The following is a 24,585-nucleotide window of genomic DNA, read 5'->3' as shown; positions in this document are numbered from 1 at the left end:
TGCTACTTGTAGGTAGCAGGAGGCTTTTGTGCTCCTGCAGGCAATGTCAAAGTTAGGCACGCCTGGGTCCTGTGTATTCAATTCATCGCGACATTTAAAGACATACAATAATACACAATAATATTCAACACATCATCAACAGTAGTAGCAATGAACTGTATGTACGGTAACAAGTTGGGGGTTATAATTTCTGGTATTAAGCTTACACTTTACTAGGGCCAGTTACAAATTGCTGACAGGTGCTCTTTTATGGCGGTTTTGAAGGAGGGTTCAAATACAAGGTCAACTAAATAGGATTAAAAAGCCCATGAAAGCACAATGGCTTGTTTCAAATGGGGTCTTTTTGTCCTCAATTCATAGTGACATTAAATGGCAGACAGATATACACTACTATGCCGAATATCATAGTAACTAAGGAGTCAAACTTTTTGATGTCTGTTTGTGCCTGTGGGTGTCTTTTACTTTATTGAAGTAGTTTGACAGGTACATGGGTGTCCCTGTAATCTTGAGTAACTTGAAGACCAGGCCCATTTTAAGTTGCTGTACTCTGTCCTCTAGGTTAGGTGAGTTCTAGGTGTGAGGCCAAGTTTTTTTTTGAGAGGTCTGAAGCCTTGTTTTTAATGCCTTTGTGGTGGTGCTATAGTACAATGAGGTGCATGCATAATCAAAATGACATTGGATGAGTGCTCCAGCTAGTGTCCTCAATGTATTCCTGTTGACCAACGAGGAGATCCTGCTCAAAAATCTTGTTCTTTGGTTGACTTCCCTGATTACTTTTGTTGACATTTTCTTTACTGGAAAGATTGTCCTCTAACCCAGGTAGGTAATTTCTTCTTTCCTTGTGATAACATTGTCACCCACTTTGACCGTGAAGTCAAAGAGGTTCATTCTGGACCAAAAAGAATGGATTCAGTTTTGCCCAGCTTTAAACATCACAATTCATATGACACACCCACGCAGTCCTTAAGATAATTGTCCTTATACATATTTATTTGTTTGTGTTTATAAAATGGTATAGTGGACATGTGAGTTGGTCCCAGAATTCAAACCTCACAATAAAAAGTATTGAAAAGACAAAGTAATGAATACAAGAAACAGCTAAAATACTTTTGTTGGCACCTTTATTGAATACAATGGATCATATTTTATGACTTTGTACGGTGACTTGAATTGGAGAACTTATTCAGCAGCGTCTTTTCCCTGTAACAATAGGAATATATTTTTAGATATTCAACATGAATCTTTAGTTAAATCTTAGCTAAAGATAGTCAACATAATGAACCTTCATATTGAACATGGATTACCTTGGAGTCACGACTTTTAGCTCTCATCTTGTTGACCTGGCCTTCAGCGATGTCTGCACGCTCTTCAGCCTCCTCCAGCTCATTCTGAACCTTTCTGCACTTGGACAGGTGAACGTTGGCTGCTTCCTCCTACAATATGATAGAGATGGTTCAAAGCCTCAATATTTGAAAAGAGAATCTTACAATGATATAGTCGAAACAAGACAATTTCAGGCAATTGTAAAGTGTGGTTGTGGCTAATACAGTGGCCCATGCAGCATGTTTATGAGTGAGCCCTGACAGGTTCTCATTGGAACGGCACAATCATGGCTGTTTTCTTGTTCTTGTTTGGCACCCCGAGCCATAAATTGCAGCTTATAGGAAACAAAATTCCTCCAGTCCATTTTGTAAATGTACTTTTACCATTATGCCTGAAACACACTGCCTGCATGCGTCTGCAGTATGTGACGCCACAACATTTGGAGAGACGCCCACTGCACTCTGGTTGGTTGGGGAAATCAACCACTTCCTATTCCAGGAATGTCAACAGGCTGGTCCAAGCTCTTATTTTTTAGCAAAACGCGAAGGAAAATAAAAGCCTGGAGATCGAGGCTATTCCATTAGTTAAACTATGACAACAACACTATGCACATGGCGACCACAACTAAAGATGTATATTTGTCTTACCGCTTCCTCAGCCTGCCTCTTGTAGCCCTTCACCTTCATCTGCAGTTTGTCTACCAGATCCTGAAGCCTGCCAAGATTCTTCTTGTCCTCTTCAGTCTGAAGTGAGAGTGAATTTATAACATTAGTTATGTTCATGCAATCTATTCATTTAGTGGCATGATGGTTATTTAAGTGAACATGATATACAGTACCTGGTATGTCAGCTCCTTCACTCTCCTCTCGTACTTGCGGACACCTTTAATAGCGTCTGCTCCGCCTCTCTGTGCAGATTCAACCTCTCCCTCCAGATCCCGCACCTTCACAATGGAATTATGCACTGTGAAATAATGTCTTCTTATTTCATTGACTATAAGCCGTGTTGAAGTGAACTACGTATCTTACCCTAGACTCCAGTTTCTGGAGCTGCTTCTTGCCTCCCTTCATAGCCAGGTTCTCAGCCTCATCCAGGCGGTGCTGCAGGTCCTTCACTGTGACCTCCAGGTTCTTCTTCATCCTCTCCAAGTGAGAACTAGTGTCCTGCTCCTTTTTAAGCTCCTCGGCCATCATAGCAGCCTGGAAAGTATTTTTTGTATAACATAAGATGAAATATACTTCATTCACCCGCACGGAAAGAACTATATGCATAAAACAACATATTTGCCAAGAAAATCACAATATACAAACATGGTACATAGATTAAAATAGCTCATTCAAATTATAATAAACAGGTAATAAACGGATACTAGTGTCATAAGACCAGAAGGAAATAAACTAAGTAAATATCTTTATGGAGGATGGAATGAATAGATTCTTGTACCAGTTCAGTCTGCACTGTAGCATTCTGAACCATCTGCCTGAAGCCAGTACCTCAGAATGCTGGGTTCAGAATGTACTTTGTCTCCCTGAGCACATATTTCTGATATAAAGAAAATAGTGATGTTCCTTTTTTCCCTATGATCTTCATCATGGCTGTTTGAATAAGATATGTTTGGTATTTAATTCTAAAATACATCCTTTGTTGTAGCCTATTGCAAAGGTGTTCAACATCTGCATGCCATGAGCGAAATGTATTGTATTGTATGTTTACATTAAGCATGCCATAAGGTTGTCTAATTGTCCTGGTATATTGGATAAGGGGCGGTCATCCTAACTTACATCAGTGATGGCTTTCTTGGCCTTCTCCTCAGCATTCCTTGCTTCTGAAACACTGTCATCCACTTCACCTTGGACCTGGATCAGGTCAGCTTCAAGTTTCTTCTTGGTGCCCATAAGGCTTGTGTTCTAAAATAAAGATTCAGTTTAGCAATGCAAGTATACATTACTGGTATGTTAAATATATTGAGAGTTTTTCCATTGACTTACCTGGGAGTGCAACAGGCCAGCACGTTCACTAGCATCTACTAGTTCTTGTTCAGCCACTTTGCGGCCTCTCTCTGTCTGTTCCAGAGCCACTCTCAGCTCATCGATCTCAGAAACCATGAGGCCGTTCCTACGTTCCACCATGGCAGCTTGCTCCTTCATATCTTCTTGGCCTCTGAGAGCATCGTCAAGGTGCAGTTGGGCATCCTAAAATAAATCACATTTGAGGTGGTCACGTTAAGAAAAACATCAGAATTTGACTTGTTCAGAGCAGTTCCATTATTTGAATATGTTTCTAACTACTATGTTTTGCACCTTAAGAGTTCCCTGGACGTTCCTCAGCTGCTTCTGGGCCTCAGCAGCCTGGCGGTTGGAGTGACTCAGCTGAACTTCCATCTCGTTCAGGTCTCCCTCCATCTTCTTCTTGATTCTCAGGGCATCGTTTCTGCTCCTGACCTCAGAGTCCAGAGTGCCCTGCATGGAGTCAATCACCCTCTGGCTGTTCCTCTTGATCCCCTCCATCTCTTCATCCTTCTCTGCCAGCTTTCTGTCAACCTCACCCTTGATCTGGTTGAGTTCCAGCTGGACACGAAGAATCTTGGACTCCTCGTGCTCCAGAGTACCCTAAAATGAAATACAGGATCAAAAGGTTGTAGGACCTTTTCATGTACAGTACCATCGATCATACTGCTACACTGTTTGAATATATAACGTATTGAAATAAATCTAAAATAAAGACATGTAGAACCTAAAAGATTTACCTCAGCTTCCTCCAAGGCTGTCTGGATCTCTGACTTCTCTGTCTCCGTCTGTTTCTTGGATTTCTCCAGCTCATGGATGCTCTTTCCAGTCTCACCAATCTGTTCAGTCAGGTCTGAGATCTCCTCTGCAGTTGATTGAAAATAATGAATGAGGAACTTTCAAATCAGCAACTATTTTGTATTTGCATTTGAATAACGTTGTAGCTTGATCTTGAATACTTAATTATTTAAAAAAAAAATCACTGTTATTGAAAGTATAAAATAAAACTCACGTTGCAGGTTCTTGTTCTCACGCTTCATGGTCTCCAGGTGGTCCAGAGACTCCTCATAGGAATTCTTCATTTTAAACATCTCAGTGCTGAGAGAACGAGCCTCTTTCTGAGCTCCCTCCAGCTCGGCCTGGCCCTCTTCATATTTCTGCTTCCATTCTGCCAAGACCTGCACAGCATTTGTAATAAAATGTGTCATTTACCCCACTTAAAGGAGGCAATAATTATTTTTGTTTTAAAATAATGTATGTCAAAGCACCTTATCAAAGTTCCTCTGTTTCTTGTCAAGGTTGGCAGCCAAACCATTGGCCCTCTCAACGTCAATCATGAGGTCTTCCACTTCACCCTGGAGTCTCTGTTTGGTTTTCTCCAGAGAGGCGCACTTGGAATTCGTAGCCTCGATTTGCTCCTCAGCTTCCTGAAGACGCTGGGCGAGCTTCTTCCTGTTGATCAGTTTTGAATGGAATCAAATTATTGTGAGCAATATTTTCTATAGTGAGTGGTACCTGATGGTGTAAAACGCTGATCACTTACTTAGCTTCCTCCAGCTCCTCAGTGCGTTGGACAGCATCAGTCTCATACTTGCTCCTCCACTGACACACCTCAGCGTTGGCCTTGGACATTCCACGCTGCAGTTCAGCCTTGGCCTCCTGCTCCTCCTCAAACTGCTCCCTCAGAAGGTCACAGTCATGGCGAGCTGATTGCACACCATGAGCAAGGGCATTCTTTGCCTGTCAAAAGGAAAATGCCAAAATAATGTCAGCTGGATACAATTACAAAAAGACAATTACAAGCCTATTTGTAAAATAAATAAATAAAAAGCTGTTCCTTACCTTAACCTCCTCTTCAACATGTCTCTTCAACTCCTCAATCTGTTGGGTGAAGGCCTGCTTGCCTCTGGTGAGCTGAGAGACGAGAGCTTCTTTCTCCTCAAGTTGACGACCAAACTCACCTAATTAAAAAAATGTAATATTAGTTTAATCAAAGCATTATCTCTAATTATGGAATTTGCTCAAGGCTAGTAGACTCTACGATGAACATTTACCATTTTCTGTCAACAGTCTTGCTCTCTGAGCTCCAATATCATTTATCTGGCGAACATTCTCATCACTCTTGGCCTTGATTTCACTGAGTTGGTCCTCAAGGGTGCGGCACATCTTCTCAAGATTTCCCTGTTGATTACCATTGGACATATTCAGTCAATGTTTTTTTTCTGATTGGTTCAAGTATTTTGACAAGAATTATACACAAGCATTCTATTCTACCTTTGCCTTAGCAACCGCTTCCATGTTGCTGGACAGGTCATCGATCTCCATCTTGTATTCACTCTTCTCCTTCTCCAGTTTCTGCTTGACACGCTGGAGGTTGTCGATCTGTTCACCCAGTTCAGCCACGCTGTCGGCCTGTTTCTTACGGAGGCCAGAGGCAGTGGCCTCATGCTGCAGGGTGGACTCTTCGAGGTCACGACGCAGCTTCTGGAACTCAGCCTCACGCTTCTTATTCATCTCGATCTGAGCAGAGGTGGCTCCACCGGCCTCCTCCAGCCTCTCGCTGATCTCCTCAAGTTCCCTGGAGAGGTCAGCTCTCTGTTTCTCAACCTTGGCACGAGCGGCACGCTCTGCCTCGATCTCCTCCTCCAGTTCTTCAATACGAGCCTTTCAAATTAATGAACATAACTATTATATCCTGATTTACTTATCATCAATGATTTTAAATAAGATGAAAAAAAGAAATACCTGGAGTTCTTTGATCTTCTTCTGCAGCTGGGCCCCCAAAGATTGCTCATCCTCAATCTTACTCAGAAGCTGGCTTACTTCAAAGTCCTTCCTGTGGAATACAGTACATGATATTTTAGTGGTAGTTTTTCTCTGTGGCATTCCATATTATTATTAATATGTATTATTATTATTATTATTATCATGAATTATTCATAACGTGTTCCACATTACTTCTTTATCTTCTCATCAGACTGCTGCTTGTCATTCTCCAGATCCATTATGGATTCCTGGGCCAGTTTCAGATCACCCTCAAGCTTTCTCTTGGCTCTCTCAAGGTCCATGCGGAGCTTCTTCTCTTGCTCCAGAGAACCCTCCAACTGCACAACAATATATTTTTCTTATTACTCAGAACAACAATAAACATAAGGTATAAGTTCAAAACATGCAATTGACTTGATGAACTCACATCGTCAACTTGCTGCTCCAGCTTGGTCTTGGCCTTGGTCAGAGTGTTGACTTTGTCTTCCTCTGCCTGCAGGTCATCAAGAGTCTGCTGATGTGCCTCTTGGAGGGCTTTCTTTTCCTTGGTCAGCTTAGCAAGACCTTCGTCCTGAGAGGCCATTTCCTCAGTCAGGTTCTTCACCTGAATGACATGAATGAATGGATCATTATTGTTCTATAACTTGATAAGCCGGCTAGAGTATATAATCATGAATGGATCATTATTGTTCTATAACTTGATAAGACGGCTAGAGTGTATAATGTTGAACCTTGTTTTCAGTGGCGTGTTTCTCCTTCTCCACTTTGGCCAAGGTGAGCTCCAGGTCATCAATGTCCTTCTTGAGCTCAGAGCATTCATCTTCCAGCTTCCTCTTCTTGGCAGTCAGCTCCGCATTGATCTCCTCCTCATCCTCCAGTCTCTCGGTTGTCTCTTTGACCTTTGCCTCCAACTGGATCTTACTTTTGATAAGACCCTCACATCTCTCCTCAGCATCATTCAATGCTTCATCTCCCTGGTTGTCAATGAAAAAGATAAGTTAGGGAACATGTCGGCATTTGTTAACATTAACACAAGGGACATTAACTAACTGAACAAGCTGGTGAAAAAGGAAGCCCTGATCATGGTTAGAGTCTGGACGGTACGGAGGCGGTGGCGGAGATGAGTACAAGGAAGAAGCTGGAGGCTATCAACCTCCTCCAAAAGGATATACTATAGTAGTGCGTGGGTGGAGGAGCATTAGCATATGCAGATTCAACCTTCCCACAGGAGAACGACAAATTGGGTCAGGCCTTTTGTGCTGGTAGCCATGTAGCTATACAATGATGTCAACTGCCGTTCGACCTCCAGGCATTCTCTGCCATGGTTTACATCTCCATTCTACATTAGATAACAGATTTAAGATCATAAGCAATAGGACATTTTAGCAACATTTCCTGTACAAGTGTAGCTACTTACTGATGCCGCTGACTGTTGAAGGTTATTTTTCTCCTGCACCACAGCCACCAGTTTCTCTTCCAGTGTCTTCTTCGTGGCCAGGGCAGCAGCCAGGTCAACCTTCATCTTCTCATAGTTCTCCTTCATGTTCTGCAGCTCCTTCTCAGTCTCAGCGCTCTGCAGGAGAGGCTTGATCTTGAAGTACAGCGACATCCATGGCCAGTTCTTCACATTGCAGAATGAGCGCACGTTGAACTGGATGGTGAAAATGGCCTCTCTGTGGAAAATAGTTTCAATGGATCATGATTGAGCTGCAGATCGAGGGTTTCCATGTAATACGACTGCAGGCTGTTATTATAGCTGTTATTATTGTGTCATAGTTGTCACTATTGTTGTTGTTATTATTGGTGTTGGTGTTATTGTTGTTGCCCCCCGGTAAGGTAAATGCAGATGGCTGCCCACCCTAGAGCCTGGTTCTGCTCGAGGTTTCTTCTCCTGTTTAAGGGGAGTTTTTTCCTTGCCACCGTCACTAAAAGCTTGTTCGGCAAATTTTGCTATTTTATTCTAGTGATTTGACACTTTACATTTCTTTTATTCAACAGAAATGACAACGTTTACTCACAAATTGTATTTAATATTGAATTAATGTTTTCAAAGTACCTCCTAGCCATCATCTTGACAAACTCCTTCCTCATGACGTAAGCTCGTGCGAGAGCCTGAGTCATGGTGACCAGAGAAAACAGCTTTTCATCTCGCATCTCCTCCAGCGTACCCAGCAGACCAGCTTTGAAGAACACCTGAATACAATGTTACAAACACTGAGCATTGAGCAACTAAACAACCGTAAAATCTACTTTTAGTCCTCTCTGGATAATGTTAAACCAGATTTGGAGTGTGTTTACCTTGGTGTGTCCAAACTTGAACTCATCTTGAGGTACGTCAATGGACCCAAGCAGCTTCTCAGAGGCTTTCTTGTTGTCCATGAACGCGCCATCGGGACATGCGCTGGCATTCAGTACTTTGTACCTGTTTTGTAAAAGTTCATGGTCATTTTGTGCTGACGTTCAGTACTTTGTACCTGTTTTGTAAAAGTGGGTCATTTTGTGTTAATAGGTGTAACTAAAAGCTGCTGGAAAAGGGAATGAATACCTCTGCTTGAAGTCAGCATAGGGGATTCTGCTGGGGAAACCCTTTCTACAAATCCTGATGCCTTCCAGCACACCGTTACACCTCAGCTGGTGGATGACCAGGAAGTTCTCCATCAGGCCTGTAAAGATGTTGCTTCATTATTATTAGGACAAAATAGTTACACACTGCCCAAAATTGCATTAAATGACCACCTCACAATCATTGTTTAAATATTTTTTTTCTGTATTTACCTGAGTCTTGGAATCGTTTGGAATCAAATATATAATAATAATGATATAATGATATATATTTTCTGTGTTTACCTGGAGTCTTGGACTCGTTGGGAATCAGGCAACGCACAAAGTGAGGATGAGTGCTCCTCAGGTTGGTCATCAGCATCCCCAAGTTCGCCTATTGAGTAAGGAGACATAAAAGAGACAATTAGGCTTATTATTAGTAAAAAGTGACACAATATTGTACTTTTTCCTCCAATGCAATCATTTGAACTCTTTAGATACTAGTTACTTTACATATTTAGATTTTTCTAAAACAAACATTAACCACTTAAGCCCTATCTTAAACTTCAGCCATTCAAAGATATCTACAAGCTCACAACTTTGTTTAATTGTTTAACACCAACATGAAAAGACGTGTCTATTTCTTACATGTACATAATGTTGATAATAATAATGCTTAATTCTTACAGGAATATAATATTGATAATAATGAATAAATATTCTTACCCTGAAAGCACTAGACACAGTCTGCATGGAACCACCCTTCTTCTTGCCTCCCTTCTTGTTGGGGTCTGTTTATATTCGTTAGAATCATCAAATCAAAGTTTATCTATATAGCACATTTTCAACGACCAAGGTCAAACCAAAGTGCTGAACAAGAACATTTAAAAAGCAGGCAAACAGAGCAGAGGAAAACAAATGAAAGCAAAAGAAAATAATTAAAGGAAGGCAAACTAATTAAACATGCCTCCCTCCTTTCTGTTTATAGTATTGATATAACAATACCCTCAGGCTCAGGAGGTGGATAGAACACATTATATTATATTATTATATTAATAAACATACCTTAAGGCTCAGGAGGTGGATAGAACACATTATATTATATTATTATATTAATAAACATACCTTCAGGCTCAGGGGGAGGATAGAACACAGCCAGCAGTTTAACTGTAGACTTCTGGTACAGCTGAATGACTGAGTCGTTCAGGGGATCCTTGTTCTTCTCAAGCCAGCCTGTGATGCTGTAGTCCACAGTTCCAGCGTAGTGAACCAGGGAGAAGTGGGCCTCACCCTTGCCTTTGCCAGGCTTGGGCTTCTCAAAGGCTTTACACTTTCCAAGATGTGTGCCATGCAACTTGTCGTTGAAAGTCTTGTCTGAAGCCTTTGGGAACATGCACTCCTCTTCAAGGATGGAGAAGATGCCCAAGGGCTTTGTAAAGGAGACAAAAGAGACAAAAGAGACAAAAATCAAAACATGGTGCCAATGACAAAAATAAATATTAACATCACTTCCATTAAAGTACAACATAATTGTAGACCTTCTCAATGAGCTCAATGCAGACAGCCAAGTCCATGATAACATATAATAGTATAATAATAATTGTATACCTTCTTAATCAGCTCAATGCAGACAGCCAAGTCCATGTTAACATATACTAGTTTAATAATAATTGGATACCTTCTTAATCAGCTCAATGCAGACAGCCAAGTCCATGATAACATATACTAGTTTAATGATAATTGGATACCTTCTTAATCAGCTCAATGCAGACAGCCAAGTCCATGATGATATATAATAGTATAATAATAATTGCTGGGAACTGGAGTTATGGCTGTTCCGAGCCATTAGGAACACAGAGGGGGCGGGGCTTAAGCAATTACAGCCTGTCCCTATTAGCCATATAAGAGCACCTACCAGGTTTGGGGCCTTTAGCATGCTGGGAACTGGAGTTATGGCTGTTTAAACCCCAGCCAATATGAATACAGAGGGGGCGGAGCAATGGTGCGCCTATAGCACACGTGGTCCAGACCCCTGACAGGTGTTGGTGCCAAGTTTGGTGCGGATCGGAGCAACGGTGCATCTTGCAGGTCTGCATGTTAAGTTTGTGACGTCCGTCGACCGGCCCGCCCTCTAGGACAATTTTAATATAGGATATGCAAGGGATAATCTACGGCACGCCGGTCGTTGTCGAGAAATAACCCCCGACAGGATGATTAAATCCCAAGGTGAAGCCGAGCATGGGTGCTCTGAGCCTTTGATTAGACAGCGGTCTGTTATCATCGGTCATTATCCAGAAATAACACACCGCTGAATTCAGTGATTGATCAATCAGAATCAAGCATTCAACCAAGCCGTGTAATAAAATATAACAATACCTTCTCAATGAGCTCAATGCAGACAGCCAAGTCCATGCCGAAGTCAATGAGATCCCAGGGAATTCCTTCCTTCTTGTACTCTTCTTGCTCCAGAACAAACATGGTGTGGTTGAAAAACTGTTGCAGTTTCTCATTGGTGAAGTTGATACACAGCTGCTCCAGGGTGTTGAACTGTGAGTGGAAATATCATTAGCCCAATCTCTTGTAATAGTGTAATTGTGACAAAAATAATGAGTCTCCCATTTAGAACAAGTCCATGCTTACATCAAAGATTTCAAAACCAGCGATGTCCAGCACACCAATGTAGTAGTTTCTCTGCTGCTTGGTGTCCAACATCTCGTTGATCCTAATGACCATCCACAAGAACTCCTTCTCATAGATGGACTTGGCCAAGGCACCGACTGAGTTCATTACCTAAGGGAATAGGAACATTATTAGTAGGGGTGTGAATTATACAATTTACAATTTAGGCATTTAGCAGACGCTCTTAATCCAGAGTGATTTACAGTAAGCAAGGAAAACACGAGGTAATACATCAAATGCATAGCAATATTAATCTAGGATCATAGGTAAACCAAGAAACTATCATCAGTCTAAACAGTATAATAAAAAAATGCAATCATCTGTAAATTGAAACTATACATACACACCATAGAATGCCAGGTCTACAAATAAACCTGGTATCTGTCTACATAACATGCTATTTAAATTACATAGTGTTTGGATAAACCTGCAAGGTCGTCAAGGCTAGGGCAACTGCTACGACAAGGGCTACAGCAAGTGCAACAGGCTAAGGTGGAGTCTGAAGAGGTGAGTCTTCAGATTACGGCGAAAGATTGGGAGTGAGTCCCCATTGCAGTTCTGACTGCAATGGGGAGTTTTTTCCACAGTTTGGGAGCCAGAAGGGAGAAGAGTCTGTCCCGGGTGTTTTAGAGAAGATTCTGACAGTTTCCCTGTGTTAGCTAATCTGAGTGAGCGGGAGGGGTTGTATGGTTGGATACACAATGTGTAGTGGGTTTTTTTTACAGGTACTGTATAACAATAATGTTCAAATAATATGTCAGCGGTGCATCGATATTTTTTTGTAGGCTCTTCATATATTCAATAAGTAAATAGAAATTAATCTGAATAATGTTGGAGGATCATTTTAATTTCAGAAGATGTTTTAACATGGAAATAATGTAATGTACTCACCTGTGGCACAGTCTGTCCCTTAGTGACATACTCGTTTCCAACCTTCACTCTGGGGTAGCAATACGCCTTAAGCATCTCTGCTGAGTTTATGCCCAACAGGTAGCAAATCTTGTCAGCCTCTGAAATGTCCATACAATTTGCAATTTACAATTTAGGCATTTAGCAGACGCTCTTAAATCCAGAGACCGATTTACAGTAAGCAAGGTAAACACGAGGTAATACGTCAAATGCATAGAGATAGTAATCTAAGATCATAGGTAAACCGAATAATCATCACTCTAAACAGTATAATATATATATTTTTTTTTTATCCCAAGATTTTTTAAACCAGTGCCAATTTTCTAAGATGTAAACCTGGGCCCAGTAGGACGTAGCGCGTGGAAAGGAACACGTTATTGTCTCCGCCAGGCCGAAAGGCATGGCGAGAGAGTATGTTTTACCCTCCGTCCGTGTGTCCGTGTGTCCGTGTGTCTGTGTGTCCGTGTGTCCGTGTGTCCGTGTGTCTGTGTGTCCGTGTGTTACCAGCTAATCTCTGGCACCGTTGGCCCGGTCACTGCGAAACTGTGCACACACACTCCCTGGATGCCAATTCAGAACCTCTGCCTCAAATTTTTCACATGGGCCTGTTATAGCGCCACCTGGAGGCCGATTTGTGCAAAACCCATTTTTTTTACATTACTCCTACAGATTTTATCCAAACGTCATGCAAATCGGTACACAGTATCTCTATAGTCATGTGATCAACACTGATCTGTCCGATTTCCCATATTCCATCCTCATTGGCTAAGGTTTGCTTCCAAAGTTTGCAGGATTGTTCCGTTTTGAACAAAATGCCTCAAATCATGAACGCAGCTTGCGATTTCCGTGAAATTTCACACGCACATTCCCACTAGGCCAAGGAAGAAATGCCACCCTTTTTCACATTGGCCTGTTATAGCGCCACCAGCAGGTCTAATTTAGCAAAACACATTTTTGTAACAAAATGCCTCAAATCATGAATGCAGTGTCCGATTGAAGAATAAATGGCACCCTTTTCACATTGGCCTATTATAGCGCCACCAGGAGGCCACAATATCGTACCTGACCTGGCGGAGACCTGTGCTCCGAGGAGCACTTTCTCTAGTTCCAACCTGTTCCTTTCCCTTCCATCAGGCCCGACAGACCAGGGGAAGGCAGTATAGAGACCAGGACTACTGCATGTTTTTTGTGAGGGTGTCTAGCCTAGGGGGACACGGGGAGAACATGCAAACTCCATACAGAAAGGCCCTTTAGCCCAACCCCACTAGGGTATGGGCAATGGAGGAGAGGACACGCACGCCCCCCCCCCCCTCCCCCCTCGAACCCAGGAACTTCTAGCTGTGAGGCGACAGCACTACAGACTGCATCACCGTGCCACCGTAAGTATAATATAAATAAATAAAATAATGGAAATATATTGGAAATATACTTAACTTAGTTCATTTTGAATATAAGTAAATACAATACTTGCGACAAAGTATGCATTATTTTCATTTACATTTTCCTTAGTTGAAGATTTAGCTCACCCTCTGTGATAATGAATAATAATAATAATAATAAATATCAGCTCACCCTCTGTGCCGTCAGGTTCTGCCTGTTCTTCACGCTGCTTCTGTTTGAACTTCAAGACCCCATGATGCATCACTGCACCGGTGAGCTTGTAGATTAACGCTTTTTCCTCACCGTTGAAGCCCAGGATGTCAATAGCCTCCTGATGTTTTCAAAAGATTGAGATTAAACATTAGATTAACAAACATAATTTAAAACTATGTACAACTCAACAGTTAACAATCCAACATACAGTATAAGTGTATACATTGTATCTGCTCATTTCTAAAGTGACAATTTAGGACTTTTAAGACCTATAAAATAAATAATTTCAAGACCATTACTGCGTCCAAAATAATCAACCAAACTATTCTATACAAATTGTCAAACATTGGCCAAATTGTCGAATATTATCTAAGAAAGAGGTAAAGAATGTGAAAACATGTACTGTAGATCGGCTATTTTCACAATATGTATCTGTGGAACCGAGTCAAACTAAATGTAATGCCTCAACTGCTACAATTCCAAAGTGCTTGTCAACCACTGCTTTATAAAATACATTTTGCAGAGCAACTGACTACAGTGCACAGTGAGTATTAGAAATATTAAAATATGTTCACTAACATCAGTAGCTTCCAGCTCCACTTTGTCATCAATGCTGGCCACAGTGATCACACCCATGCTGATCAATGGGAAGTCGTAGGGGTTGGAGGTGATCAGACACATTTCTTAAAAGGGATTAAAAAAGGGTGAACATGTGTTTTTATTCATTCATTTATGTTCTCACTGCATCAACAGTAATTCCACTTACCAATAATCTCAGGTTTGTGGTTGGTCATCATCTGGAAAAAGATGTGGTAACCTCTCTCTGCAGAAAGCTGGTAGGTCACTCTAGACTTCTCCAGCAGATCTATGTGGGATGTACATAACTCATAATAATAATAATAATAATAATAATAACATTTATATGGGTTGTACATAACTCAAAATGTAATCCTCAAATGATTGCATACTGTACATAATTCGTCTGTGAACTTCATACTTACATGTCTCAATATCAGCACTGGCCAGTTTACCCGTTGTGCCGAAATGGATTCTGATGAATTTACCCTGTTTGATAAAGCACAATTTGTTTCATCCCTCTACATTGTGGAACCATTTCAGGTTTTCTCAAAAAATTTCATTATTTATACTTACAAAGCGAGAGGAGTTGTCATTCCTAATAGTCTTGGCATTACCATATGACTCCAGCAAGGGATTGGCTGCAATAATCTGATCCTCCAGTGACCCCTAGAATGTTTTAGACATCGCCCAATTTAAAATTTGGTCAGAATTCTTTTTAATTGAATTGCTATATAAAATTATTTATTTGTTAATGTTAAAAACCTGTATACCTTGATTTTACCGCTATCGGCCGCACATTTCTCTCCACCAGAACTAGCTGTTGCAAAGTACTGGATGACACGCTTGGTGTTCACAGTCTTTCCAGCACCGGATTCTCCACTGGTTATAAATGCATACATTCAGAGAAATGCAGTTAGGGAATTTGTACACAATGTTCCTTTTTTAATGCCTAGTAGATGGGCTTGATGAAACTTACGTGATCAGGACAGACTGGTTCTCTTTATCTGTAAAATGTAAAGCAAACTTTTAGTCACGGATACAGCACAAAACCATTATACTGTAGTTATATACATTTGTTTACATTTTCCTGACTAGTACGTACCCATCAGCATGAACTGATAGGCGTTGTCAGAGACAGAGAAGATGTGGGGTGGAGCCTCAATACGCTTCTTGCCTCTGTAGGCATTTACAACCTCCTGGTCGTACACTGGGAGCCACTTGTAGGGGTTCACAGTTGCACAAAACAAGCCAGAGTAGGTCTGAAGGGGAGAAGAGAGAGAACCTTAACATCATACAACACTGAGCATGCCACATATCTGGGACAACGGATCACTAGAGCTGGGATTACAGTCACGAGTTGCAAGTGGCATCAACAGATGAGCAAGTTAACTTCAGAAGAGTTTTTCTATGGTTTTCTCTTGATGATACAACTTGTACTCTGTATTTTTCTTTCTTTGCTATCGGCAGGTGCAATACCGTACTGTTCTCAGTATGTGGAAAACCTTACATAGATCATCCATGCTGCATAACGCTCTTTGAGGTTATACAGGACGGTGGCTTCAGTGAGGTGGGTCATCATGGCCATGTCCTCAATTTTGTCGTACTTGGGAGGGTTCATAGGGGTGACATCAGCCTCAGGCACAGTTCTTTCCTAAAAAAGAAAAAAAAACACAACTTCAGAATGTATTGTGATAACAGTGGTACTGTTCCACTATTTGATTTTAAATACACCTCTACTTACCACCTTATCCAAGAGCGTTTCCACAGTGACTTTGGCACCGTCCTTCTTTATAATTTTACACTTAAGGTACAGCTCAGCCTTATCGGCCACATATGCTGCCGTTTTGGCATCAAAGGGCGCACTTTGAGACTCCATTCTCTCCTTCTCTGGCTTACGGAGATAAATGGCGGCCTTGCCATACTGCTCCATCTCTGCGTCCGTACTCATGGTGGCGGCTTTCTGTAGACAGACAGATACAGTAGATGGTGTTGATGCCTTTGCGGACTTCAGATCTGAGCAGATAATTGTAGGACTATTCTTATGGTTACAGCTTATTGTAGGTTTATTAGAAAATTATGAACACTCACTTTTCCCCTCTACCAGTAGCAGTGGAACCTTGTGTGCAACCCCTAAGAGTGAAAAAAAACACATCATTTTGAGGACATTAACATGAGTTGAACAATTTAATACAATTTATAATCATGAATTAAATTAGATTATATGAATCCTAATGTTCATTCTGGCCACACACCACTTCATAAGAGAGACATTTAAAAATGTCTCATAAGTTCCACATCTGAAAACAGTGATCCACTTCAATATTATTGCATGCATTAAAATGAGAGGATGCTTGCCCATTCAGTTCTTTTCGTTTGTTTGTTTGTTATTTGCTTATTCCTAATTTCACCCAAGTAATCTTTTTGTCATTACAGCCATGTTTCTTTTTTTGTTTGTATTGAAGCAATGCTAGATTTCTTTCTTACACTTCAATTTGATTGTATGAACTAGAAAAAGTGCTCCTCGAAGCACAAGTCCACCAGGTCAGGTAGGTTATTGTGGCCTCCTGGTGGCGCTATAATAGGCCAATGTGAAAAGGGTGCCATTTGTTATTAGGCCTTTGACGGCAATCGGACACTGCATTCATGATTTGAGGCATTTTGTTCCAATTTTGTTTTTTGTGAAATTAGACCTGCTGGTGGCGCTATAACAGACCAATGTGAAAAGGGTGGCATTTTTTCCTCGGCCTAGTGGGAATGTGCGTGCGAAATTTCACGGAAATCGCTGCGTACAGGCATTTTGTTCAAAACGGACCTATCCTGCAAACTTTGGAAGCCAATGTTAGCCAATTAGGATGGAATATGAAATATCAGACACATTTGTCTTGATGACATGATTATATAGATACTGTGTATCGATTTGCGTGATTTTTGGACAGAATCTGAAGGAATAATATCCAAAAATGTATTTTACATAAGTCGGCCTCCTGGTGGCGCTGTAAAAAGCAGATGTGAAAAATGCAGTGCAGCTGTTTTCCCTTGGCCTCTAGGTAGTGTGTGTGCAAAGTTTCACGCAGATCGGTGCAGTTATAGTTAAAAATGCAAATTGGCCTGTTATAGCGCCACCATGAGGCTGATTTGAAATTTCTCAAGTGGCATTTCTTCCTCGGCCTAGTGGGAATGTGCGTGTGCAATTTTATGGAAATGGCAAGCTGTGTTCATGATTTGAGGCAGTTTGTTCAAAACGGACCAATCCTGCAAACTTTGGAAGCCAACCTTAGCCAATGACGATGGAATATGGGAAATCGAACAGATCCGGGTTGATCATATGACTATAGAGATACTGTGTACCAATTTGCATGACGTTTGGATAAAAGCTGTAGGAGTAATGGGAAAAAATGGGTTTTGCACAAATCGGCCTCCTGGTGGCGCTGACAGGCCCATGTGAAAAATGTGGGGCAGAGGTTCTGAATTGGCATCCAGGGAGTGGGTTTGCACAGTTTCGCAGCGACCGGGCCAACGGTGCCGGAGATTAGTTGCTAACACACGGACAGGATAGGATACACGGACGGACGGACAGGGGGTAAAACATACTCTCTCGCCACAATTAAGGTTACATTCGTAAGTGGGCAGACTAGCCAAACTGTACTCAAATCAAAAATTGTGTTACTTTAAAATAATAACTCTAGTAGATGTAAAAGTACTCTTCCAAATAATTATTAAGAGTAAGAAAGTATCTGGTAAAACACATACTTTGCAAATTATTATTTGAATAATCATAACATAATTGAAATGTCTAAATAAAAAATGATTTCCAATCTGGCCTAAACCATATCACTAGGATATAAATACAATAATACACAATCAATCATTTAAATCTGTACTGTACAATATAACATCAATTATTCTCTCCACTCATGATTCGGCGTCTGTAACCTCGGATCATGTCTGTAGCTATGTGGCACTATGTACTGAGTCATTTTAAAAATGAATAGCTGTGTCTAATACATTTATATGACTATGAATAGCTAACACCTCTAAAACATTTATATAACTATGAATGAATAGCTAACACCTCTAAAACATTTATATGACTATGAAGGAGAGATGAAGTCTCACTCACCAACAAATAGAACTCTGAACTCCTCTGCAATGGGACCATCTCAGCGTGCCTTATATTAGGTGTTCATTGCATGCTACGCAGAAAGTAAAAGTAGGAGTTTCCTTTCAAGGTCTTTTCATTCCTGTTGTAGCCATAAAAAATCTATCTATTAAACCTATTAATAAACTTGTAAAATTATACTTCCAACACTCACATGATACTTGTTAGTGCTTAGTGCTTGCATAGTGGTTTATGTCCATGTCAGTGGCAATGGTATAAAAATAGTATAATTGGCAGGGTGGTGGGTGCTGGGTTTCTTAATTTGGTCATTACAGCATGTCTTTTCAGATACATTATTTGGAACATGTTAATATCCAGTGCAGGAAAGTAAATAGGTAAATCCTCAAATACTGTACTTGAGTATCATTTTGAATGGTCATTTCCATTGTGTGCTACTTCATACTTGCACTCACTTCACTAAATTTGACAGCTTTATACTTTATGGGGGTTTTGATTTTTTTTGTAGTCAGGGTCACAGTTGAAATGTATGAGTTGTTAAGGAGTAGTTCACCCAAGAAATTACTTTTCTAATTCATTTTCTATCAATTACACACTCCATTAAGCCTTGAATTCATGGCATTTTTTTTTGTTCTTGTCGCATCCCTGAGACAATTTAATGACAAATTATTGGCTTGACAAATAGTATGGCACTGGCGTAACAGGTTAAGTAGGGCCACTGTCACTTAATCCTTAACCGGCCCATAAAAAAAGTGTCTCACCTAACGTTATTTCCATTCCTACTCATCACTACTCATCACATTTCATTCAAGTAAATAGCAGGCCAAGGCAAAACCAAATATTATAAAAAGTATAAACTCCAAAACATTTCTCTGGGATACCTACTACTGTCCAGGTTATAAGCAAATCGTTTAAATATAGTAATGCTCTTGTTAAGATTGGCCTCCTATTTACTTTAAATACTTATAAATATTGTAATATTGGTCAATGGATCAGGAATGCAACAAAAACAAATTCTCCATGATTTTATGGGGTTAGCAATTGATAGAAAAAAGAAAAAAAAAAGTGGGTGAGCTATATCTTTAAGCTGGCTCCAGACAGGAGTTTTAGAGCAAGAATTTAGAGCATTTGGAAATCTGGTTGCCTCACACACTTCTTTATTAATCAGATTATTTTATAGGATTATCTTATATGCACACACCATGTTGTTTCAGTTGCAATTTTTTTTTTTACTGCTGCTCCCCAAACAGGGCTCCTATGTAAAATATATCTTGAATCTCAATGGTACTCAATAATAATAATAACTAGAAAAAGTGCTCCTCAAAGCACAGGTCTCCACCAGGTCAGTTAGGTTATTGTGGCCTCCTGGTGGCGCTATAATAGGCCAATATGAAAAGGGTGCAATTTTTTCCTCTGCCTTTCATGGCAATCGGACGCTGCGTTCATGATTTGAGGCATTTTGTTCAAACCGAGCCACTCGTAATTTAGATGGCAATCTTAGCCAATCAGGATGGAATATGAAAAATCGGACAGATCCGTCTTGATCATATGACAATAGAGATAATGTGTACCAATTTGCGTGATGTTTGTACAAAATCTGTAGACGCACCGACGCATGCACACATGTGTGTGTGTGTGTCCTAAAGAAGTGTGGAATCAAGCCTGCATCCTTGAGGATGCCACTGTCGACCGCTCCTCCTGGTGTGGACTCTGCCAACAGGGAGTCCAACTGGCAAGTTGACTCCTTGAAGTCAGAGGAAGGAAGTTGACCAAGTCGGCACCAGGCCCCACCGGGTCAGGATTTCACTTGGCCTGTCTGTGACAGACAGTGTGCATCCCGCTTTGCACTATACTGTACAGTCGTCAAAGGACCCACAAATAGTAGCAGAAGTCATCCTTGGTCATGATGGACTACCTTAGGCAAGCTGTGTGTGTGTGTGTGTGTGTGTGTGTGTGTGTGTGTGTGTGTGTGTGTGTGTGTGTGTGTGTGTGTGTGTGTGTGTGTGTGTGTGTGTGTGTGTGTGTGTGTGTGTGTGTGTGTGTCCGTGTGCAATTATACATGGCAGAGTCTGTATTTATGGTGAAATGTAATGTGATGAGTACAAGGAATGGAAATAACGTTGGGTGAGACACTTTTTTTATGGGCCAGTCAAGGATTAAGTGACAGTGCCCCTAGTTAACCCGTTTAACCAGTGCCATACTATTTGTTTTTGTCGCATTGCTAAATTATTGGCTCAGGAACGCGACAAAAACTAAAACAATGCTATGAATTCAAGGCTTCATGGGGCATGTAACTGATAGAAAATAAGTAATTTCTCCGTCCGTCCGTGTGTCCGTCTGTGACCAACTAATCTCCGCCACCGTTGGCTTGATCGCAGCGAAACTGTGCACACACACTCCCTGGATGCCAATTCCGAACTTCTGCCCCAAATTTTTCACATGGGCTTTTTATAGCGCCACCAGGAGGCCGATTTGTGCAAAACATATTTTTTTGACAGTACTCCTACAGATTTTGTCCAAAAATCTCGCAAATCGGTACACAGTATCTCTATAGTCATTAAACAAAACTGATCTTTCAGATGTTTCATATTCCATCCTGATTGGCTAAAAATGGCTTCCAAAGTTTGCAGGAGTGCTCCGTTTTCAACAAAATGCCTCAAATCATGAACACAGCATGTCATTTCCGTGAAATTTTGCACGCATATTACCACTATGCAGAGGAAGAAATGCCACTTGAACATTTTCAAATCAGCCTCATGGTGGCGCTATAACAGGCCGATTCATGTTTTTCCCTATAACTGCACCGATCTGTGTAAAACATTGTATGCGCACTCCCTAGAGGTCAAGGAAAAACCTTTGCCCTGCATTTTTTACATTTGCCTTTAATAGCGCCACCAGGAGGCCCACTTAAGTAAAACAATACTTTTTATATTACTCCTTCAGATTTTATCCAAATTTCACGCAAATCGGTACACATGATGTCCATAGTCATGTTATCAAGACGAATGTGTTTGATTTTTCATATTCCATCCTCATTGGCTAAGATTGACATCTAAAGTTTGCAGTAGTGGCTTGTTTTGAACAAAAGTCCGATTGCGGTCAAACTTTGCACACACACTCACACTATGTTGAGGAACAAATGCCACCCTTTTAACATTGGCCTGTCATAGCACCACCAGCAGGTCTAATTTAGCAAAACATTTTTTTCCCCCACAAAATGCCTCAAATCATGAATGCAGTGTCCGATTGTCGTGCAAGGCCTAAGAACAAATGGCACCCTTTAAACATTGGCCTATTATAGTGCCACCAGGAGGCCACAATAACCTACCTGACCTGGCGGAGACCTGTGCTCCAAGGAGCACTTTTTCTAGTTTTTTTATGTAATCATTTATAATGTGTGATAATGAATGTGTTACAATCATTATGACATCACTGTGTCCCTGTGATGGGTGGACCTGGACCCTAGGGTGATCTGAGGTGATGGGTGGACCTAGACCCTATAGGGGGGTCTGAGGTGATGGGTGGACCTAAACCCTCTGTGGTGGTCTGAGGTGATGGGTGGACCCGGGTCCACCCAAATTAGACAATGGTGGGCTGCCACAGTCTATGAAATGAATGGGAAACACTGATGACATGCAATCATTTATACTAAGTAATGATTTATATGTAATCATGAGCAGGGGAGCAGATCTTATTACAATTTAGGGGGGGGGGGGCGATCACAAACAAGGAACATTCTCATCAATAATATCATCAACACAGAGTTCAGTTCTTATTTTTGGATTCTGATTTGACTAATGATCAATACATCCAGTAATCAATACCTACCATGTATTATCAATATCTACTGTAAATGATCAATATCTAAAATACTTATAAAACTGTAAAAGTGTTCTAAACGTGTCCTATATGTATAAACTTCAATGCATAACATTATCCAAACATTTAGTCTATCCTGTCCCATGAGGTTTTAATTCATTTTAATTGTTAATTGGGAGAATGAGCGCTCTGCGTTTTGACAGTGACATAATGAGAGTCAACAATAACAGAAAGGTTGTGCAAACTTTACTAAAGTAAAGAACACAATATGTGTCTAATTCAGACAGTTTAGATATTCCTTGGTCAGTATTATTTGTCTTTTCGTTTTTCAGCTTCAACATCCACAAGCTTCATCATCATCAACAAGTGATGATGATGATGATGAAGCTTGTGGATTTATTTATTTGGCAGTTGTTGATGATCTGACACACGGATGGCAAAAACAAAACCTTCAAAAAGTATTGTGTCACTGCAGGTGGGTTGCCAATTTCAGCATTTGTGTGTACTTGTACTGTATTGTGTACTTGTACTGTATGTCAGTAATGTTTTATGTATGTGTATGTGTATAGGACCCCCTCTAAAACGAGATGCTTCATCTCAAGGGGCTATTCTCTCTAATAAATTCTGACCAATAAATTCTGACCAAATGAAGAGAATGCCCATTTATCAGCTTCAACGTTATAGTGTTCCAGTTTAAGTTTCATCACTTCCAACTCCACTTGTTTAATTCGCATCCTGTGTGAGTTCTCTCTTCTGATTGGATAAGATTGCCATGGCATGGCAGAGACTATGTTTTGCACCCTGTCCGTTCGTGTGTCCGTCTGTCTGTGAGCAGATAATCTCCGGCAGCGTTGGCCTAATCGCACTGACACTGTGCACACACTCCCTGGATGCCAATTCCGAACCTCTGCCCCACATTTTTCAGATCAGCCTGTCATAGCACCACCATGAGGCAGATTTTTGACTTTTTTATATTGCTCCTACAGATTTTGTCCAAAAATCACGCAAATCGGTACACAGTATCTCTATAACCACGTGATTAACACAGATCTGTCCCATTTTCCATATTTCATCCTGATTGGCTAAGATTGGCTTCCAAAGTTTGCAGGATTGGTCGAGGATCAGCCTCATGGTGGTGCTATATCAGGCCGATTTGTGTTTTTACCTGCATCGATCTGTGTAAAACTTTATATGTGCCAAGGAAGAACTTTGACCTGCATTTTGCACATCCGCCTTTTATAGCACCACCAGGAGGCCAACTTATGTAAAACACATAGTTACTCCTTCACATTTTATCCAAATGTCACGCAAATCGGTACACATGATCTCTAGTCTTGTGATCAAGACAAATCTGATTTGATTTTTCATATCCCATCCTGATTGGCTAAGATTGACATCTAAAGTTTGCAGAAGTGGCCCGTTTTGAACAAAGTGCCGCAAATCATGAACGCAGCGCCTGATTGCAGTGACCTGGCGGAGATCTATGCTCCGAGGAGCACTTTTTCTAGTTTTGAATAATGATAAATAAATAAGAATTAAAAAATACTTATTTGATAGAACTGAACCCACTTTTGAAATCATTCACACATAAACACAATGCTTTTTGAAGGATTTATTTTGTTTTTGTCACATTCCTGAGCCAATAATTTAGGAATGCGACAAAAACAAATATTATGGCACTGGCTTAATAGGTTAAGTGGGGCCACTGTCACTTAATCCTTGACTGGCCCATAAAAAGTGTCTCACCCAACGTTATTTCCATTCCTTGTACTCATCACATTACATTTCACCATACAGACTCTGTCATGTAATCGCGTGCGCACGCACGCACGCACGCACACACGCCCACACACACACACACACACACACACACACACACAGTAGCAGAAGTCTTCTGCTACTATTTGTGGGTCCTTTGACGACTGTACAGTATAGTGCAATGCGGGATGCACACTGTCTGCCACAGACAGGCCAAGTGAAATCCTGACCCGGTTCCGTGAACAGCTAACCGTTGGCCCGATCGAAGCGAAACTGTGCATGCACACTCAATGGATGTCAGAACAAAACCTCTGCTCCACATTTTTCAAAATAGCATTTTAGCGCCACCAGGAGGCAGACTTTTGCAAAACATTTTGTTTATATTGCGCCTACAGATTTTGTACAAAAATCACGCAAATCGGTACACATTATCTCTATAGTCATGTGATCAAGACGGATCTATCTGATTTTTCATATTCCATCCTGATTGGCTGA

The 24,585-nt window shown here is 40.9% G+C and overlaps 1 protein-coding gene across 1 annotated transcript; it reads right to left on the bottom strand.

The window, feature by feature from the left end:
• Positions 1 to 1,104: 1,104 nt before the first annotated feature.
• LOC311044347 (myosin heavy chain, fast skeletal muscle-like) lies at positions 1,105 to 18,539 on the bottom strand. Its single transcript, XM_084055846.1, has 41 exons — positions 18,517 to 18,539; positions 16,485 to 16,526; positions 16,138 to 16,356; positions 15,904 to 16,047; positions 15,499 to 15,655; positions 15,373 to 15,400; positions 15,167 to 15,275; positions 14,970 to 15,062; positions 14,819 to 14,882; positions 14,584 to 14,682; positions 14,397 to 14,500; positions 13,797 to 13,935; positions 12,207 to 12,325; positions 11,277 to 11,426; positions 11,013 to 11,183; positions 9,762 to 10,065; positions 9,363 to 9,427; positions 8,943 to 9,030; positions 8,641 to 8,758; positions 8,394 to 8,517; positions 8,152 to 8,288; positions 7,513 to 7,768; positions 6,827 to 7,069; positions 6,523 to 6,699; positions 6,288 to 6,433; positions 6,075 to 6,165; positions 5,604 to 5,993; positions 5,384 to 5,510; positions 5,172 to 5,290; positions 4,873 to 5,069; positions 4,598 to 4,781; positions 4,342 to 4,507; positions 4,070 to 4,194; positions 3,624 to 3,932; positions 3,312 to 3,515; positions 3,105 to 3,230; positions 2,352 to 2,522; positions 2,162 to 2,266; positions 1,971 to 2,066; positions 1,305 to 1,433; positions 1,105 to 1,200 (listed from the first exon to the last, which is right to left on the bottom strand). The coding sequence occupies exons 3-41, from the start codon at positions 16,342 to 16,344 to the stop codon at positions 1,180 to 1,182; spliced, it is 5,802 nt and encodes a 1,933-aa protein (XP_083911972.1). The 5' UTR covers positions 16,345 to 16,356; positions 16,485 to 16,526; positions 18,517 to 18,539; the 3' UTR covers positions 1,105 to 1,179.
• Positions 18,540 to 24,585: the final 6,046 nt, after the last annotated feature.

Source organism: Gymnoscopelus microlampas, assembly GCF_963454915.1.
Source record: "Gymnoscopelus microlampas genome assembly, chromosome: 4".
NCBI classification, from domain to species: Eukaryota; Metazoa; Chordata; class Actinopteri; order Myctophiformes; family Myctophidae; genus Gymnoscopelus; species Gymnoscopelus microlampas.
This window is presented reverse-complemented; position numbering and strand designations above follow the sequence as displayed.